Raw genomic sequence first — 2,411 nt, 5'->3', positions numbered from 1 at the left:
TTTCATTCGTTAGCCGTCCTTCAATTCTTAGAGGGCCTATTTCTATTCTCCTTTTATTCATCTTTTTGCATAGGAGTAAAGTACTTTGGGGTTTCTTTTTATATTTTGAAGTGTCCTTTCTTCTAAGTCCCTTTTATCATTTTCTTTCGACTGCATAATCTTTTGTTCTGCATTTTCTATCTTACATTTTATTTCCCTCATTTTCCACACATTTTTTTCTTTTGCAAGATTTTTCTTCCACTTTTTAATTTTCTGAAATAAGATCCTTCTGTCTCTTGGTATGCACGTCTTTTGTTTATTGTTTTTTTTTTCGGTACATATTTTTCAACAATTTTCTCCAGTATTTTGTACAGTATATCCGTATTTACCTGTATATTATCACTTATAAATACATTTTTTCATTCTTTATTCAGTTCTTCATTTATTTCTGACCATTTTATATTCTTACTGTAAAAGTTATATTTTCCATATCCTTCCCAAAGAGAGAGAGAGAGAGAGAGAGAGAGAGAGAGAGAGAGAGAGAGAGAGAGAGAGAGAGAGAGAGAGAGAGAGAGAGAGAGAGAGAGAAAGAATATAAAAAAAGGAATTATAGAATCGTATAGAAAATGTACCAAATTATTGAGTATGTGGAATGAAAAGAATGTTACATAACATAACAAACCTAGTTATAACAGAGAGAGAGAGAGAGAGAGAGAGAGAGAGAGAGAGAGAGAGAGAGAGAGAGAGAGAGAGAGAGAAATAAATTTTGAACTCGTATAGCAAACGTACCAACTTAAGAATGAAAATGATAAACACAAGACTAAAGGAATATATAAAGTATAAATTAAAACTCCAAACCTTGGAATGCTTCAGAAATTCTCCTTTTTCCACATGAAAGAGACTTTCCAGCCTCGGGCATATTTGAATAGGACGATTACAGAGATTAACAGTCTCCGACTGCAGTCTTCTTCAGAACGGTACTTCAGCGAGGGTACTTTCGGAGGATTAAATGTATCCTTCCTGGGTATGATTCTGGCATCAAAGAGGTTCCTTTTGCTGAAGGAAAAACAGCAGGATAGGGACTTAAGAGAGAGAAAGAGTAAAGAAGGATTCGGAAGTAGACTGGGAACATATAAACAAACTCATGCACATTTTTATGTTAATATATGTATGTTTATATATATATTATATATATATATATATATATATATATATATATATATATATATATACATACATACATACATATATATATATATATATATATATATATATATATATATATATATATATATATATATATATATATAAAATCAACATGATACCATGTTTAATTGAAATACGTTTCTATCACACATGAGATCGAACCTTACCTGAGGTAGAAATATATGCATATGTATAGATAGATAGAGATAGAGAGACAGATATGCAGTATGTAAGTATATATATATATATATATATATATATATATATATATATATATATATATATATAGATAGATATATATATATATATATATATATATATATATATATATATATGTATGTATGTATATATATATATATATATATATATATATATATATATATATATATATACATATACTGTATATATGTATATGTATATAATTCACTGAGGACAGAAAATTTAGACATTAAGAAAGAAGGGGGGTGGGGTGTGGGGGTGGGAGGTGGCGGCAGAATGAGCATTACAATTGTAAGTGTTGAGCATATTTTCAGGAAGGACATGGTTTGAACATGGAGTAAGGATAGGGGAAAGGGGAAAAGGGTGGAGTAAAGAAGGTATGGGAAGATCTTATAAGAGTGGAAGATCATAAGATGGCAAATGATTGGATAGCATGGTAGGCTGAAGTAGGATATGGAGAAGCATTTGACGAAGGAAGATACTTTCCATAGAGTTGGACAAGGTGCATAAAGGCAACCGACCCCTTACTGTAAGGATAGCGGTTGGGGCGAAGAAGAAGGAAAAAAGAAATCTTATTAATGAATACTTGATACAAATCTGCCACAGCTTCTTTAGTCAATGATAAATCAAACAACCTTCTTTTCAGAGCATTAAAAGCATTTATAGTCTTCTTTTAAGGCGTAAAAGCGATTATGTCTACTTTTTTTCCTCTTATAGCAGTTAATCAGCGATGTTGTGGCCTTTAATTACTGAGAGAAGAACAGCTAAGATCTTTGTAAACAAACCTGTTCGCTGATCTAGTATTCTTTTTGGCACTCATGTTTACCCGGGAGCTATCTCTCAAACCACTGGATGGAAATTTTAATCAATTTGTAAAGAACTGTTAGCATAGGTTACTGTTATCTCATCTTAATCAGAGGGTATAGATTCGAAAACAATAGTTCAGAGGGAATATAATGAATTTATATAGATTTTTTTATGATTTTAAAGGATTTGACTTCACATCA

The 2,411-nt window shown here is 31.1% G+C and overlaps 1 protein-coding gene across 1 annotated transcript in view; it reads left to right on the top strand.

Annotated features, from left to right (window-relative positions):
• The first annotated feature begins 870 nt into the window (after nucleotides 1-870).
• Nucleotides 871-2,411, top strand: part of LOC137652903 (KRAB-A domain-containing protein 2-like) — a 36,076-nt gene continuing 34,535 nt past the window's right edge. Inside the window, exon 1 of the mRNA XM_068386300.1 lies at nucleotides 871-1,003. Within this exon, the coding sequence (XP_068242401.1) occupies nucleotides 871-1,003 (133 nt within the window). The remainder of the gene's footprint in view (nucleotides 1,004-2,411) is intronic.

The sequence above is a fragment of the Palaemon carinicauda genome, chromosome 14, assembly GCF_036898095.1.
Source record: "Palaemon carinicauda isolate YSFRI2023 chromosome 14, ASM3689809v2, whole genome shotgun sequence".
Taxonomy (NCBI): Eukaryota; Metazoa; Arthropoda; class Malacostraca; order Decapoda; family Palaemonidae; genus Palaemon; species Palaemon carinicauda.
The sequence above is the reverse complement of the archived record's forward strand: the minus strand, read 5'-3'. Positions and strand labels throughout refer to the sequence as shown.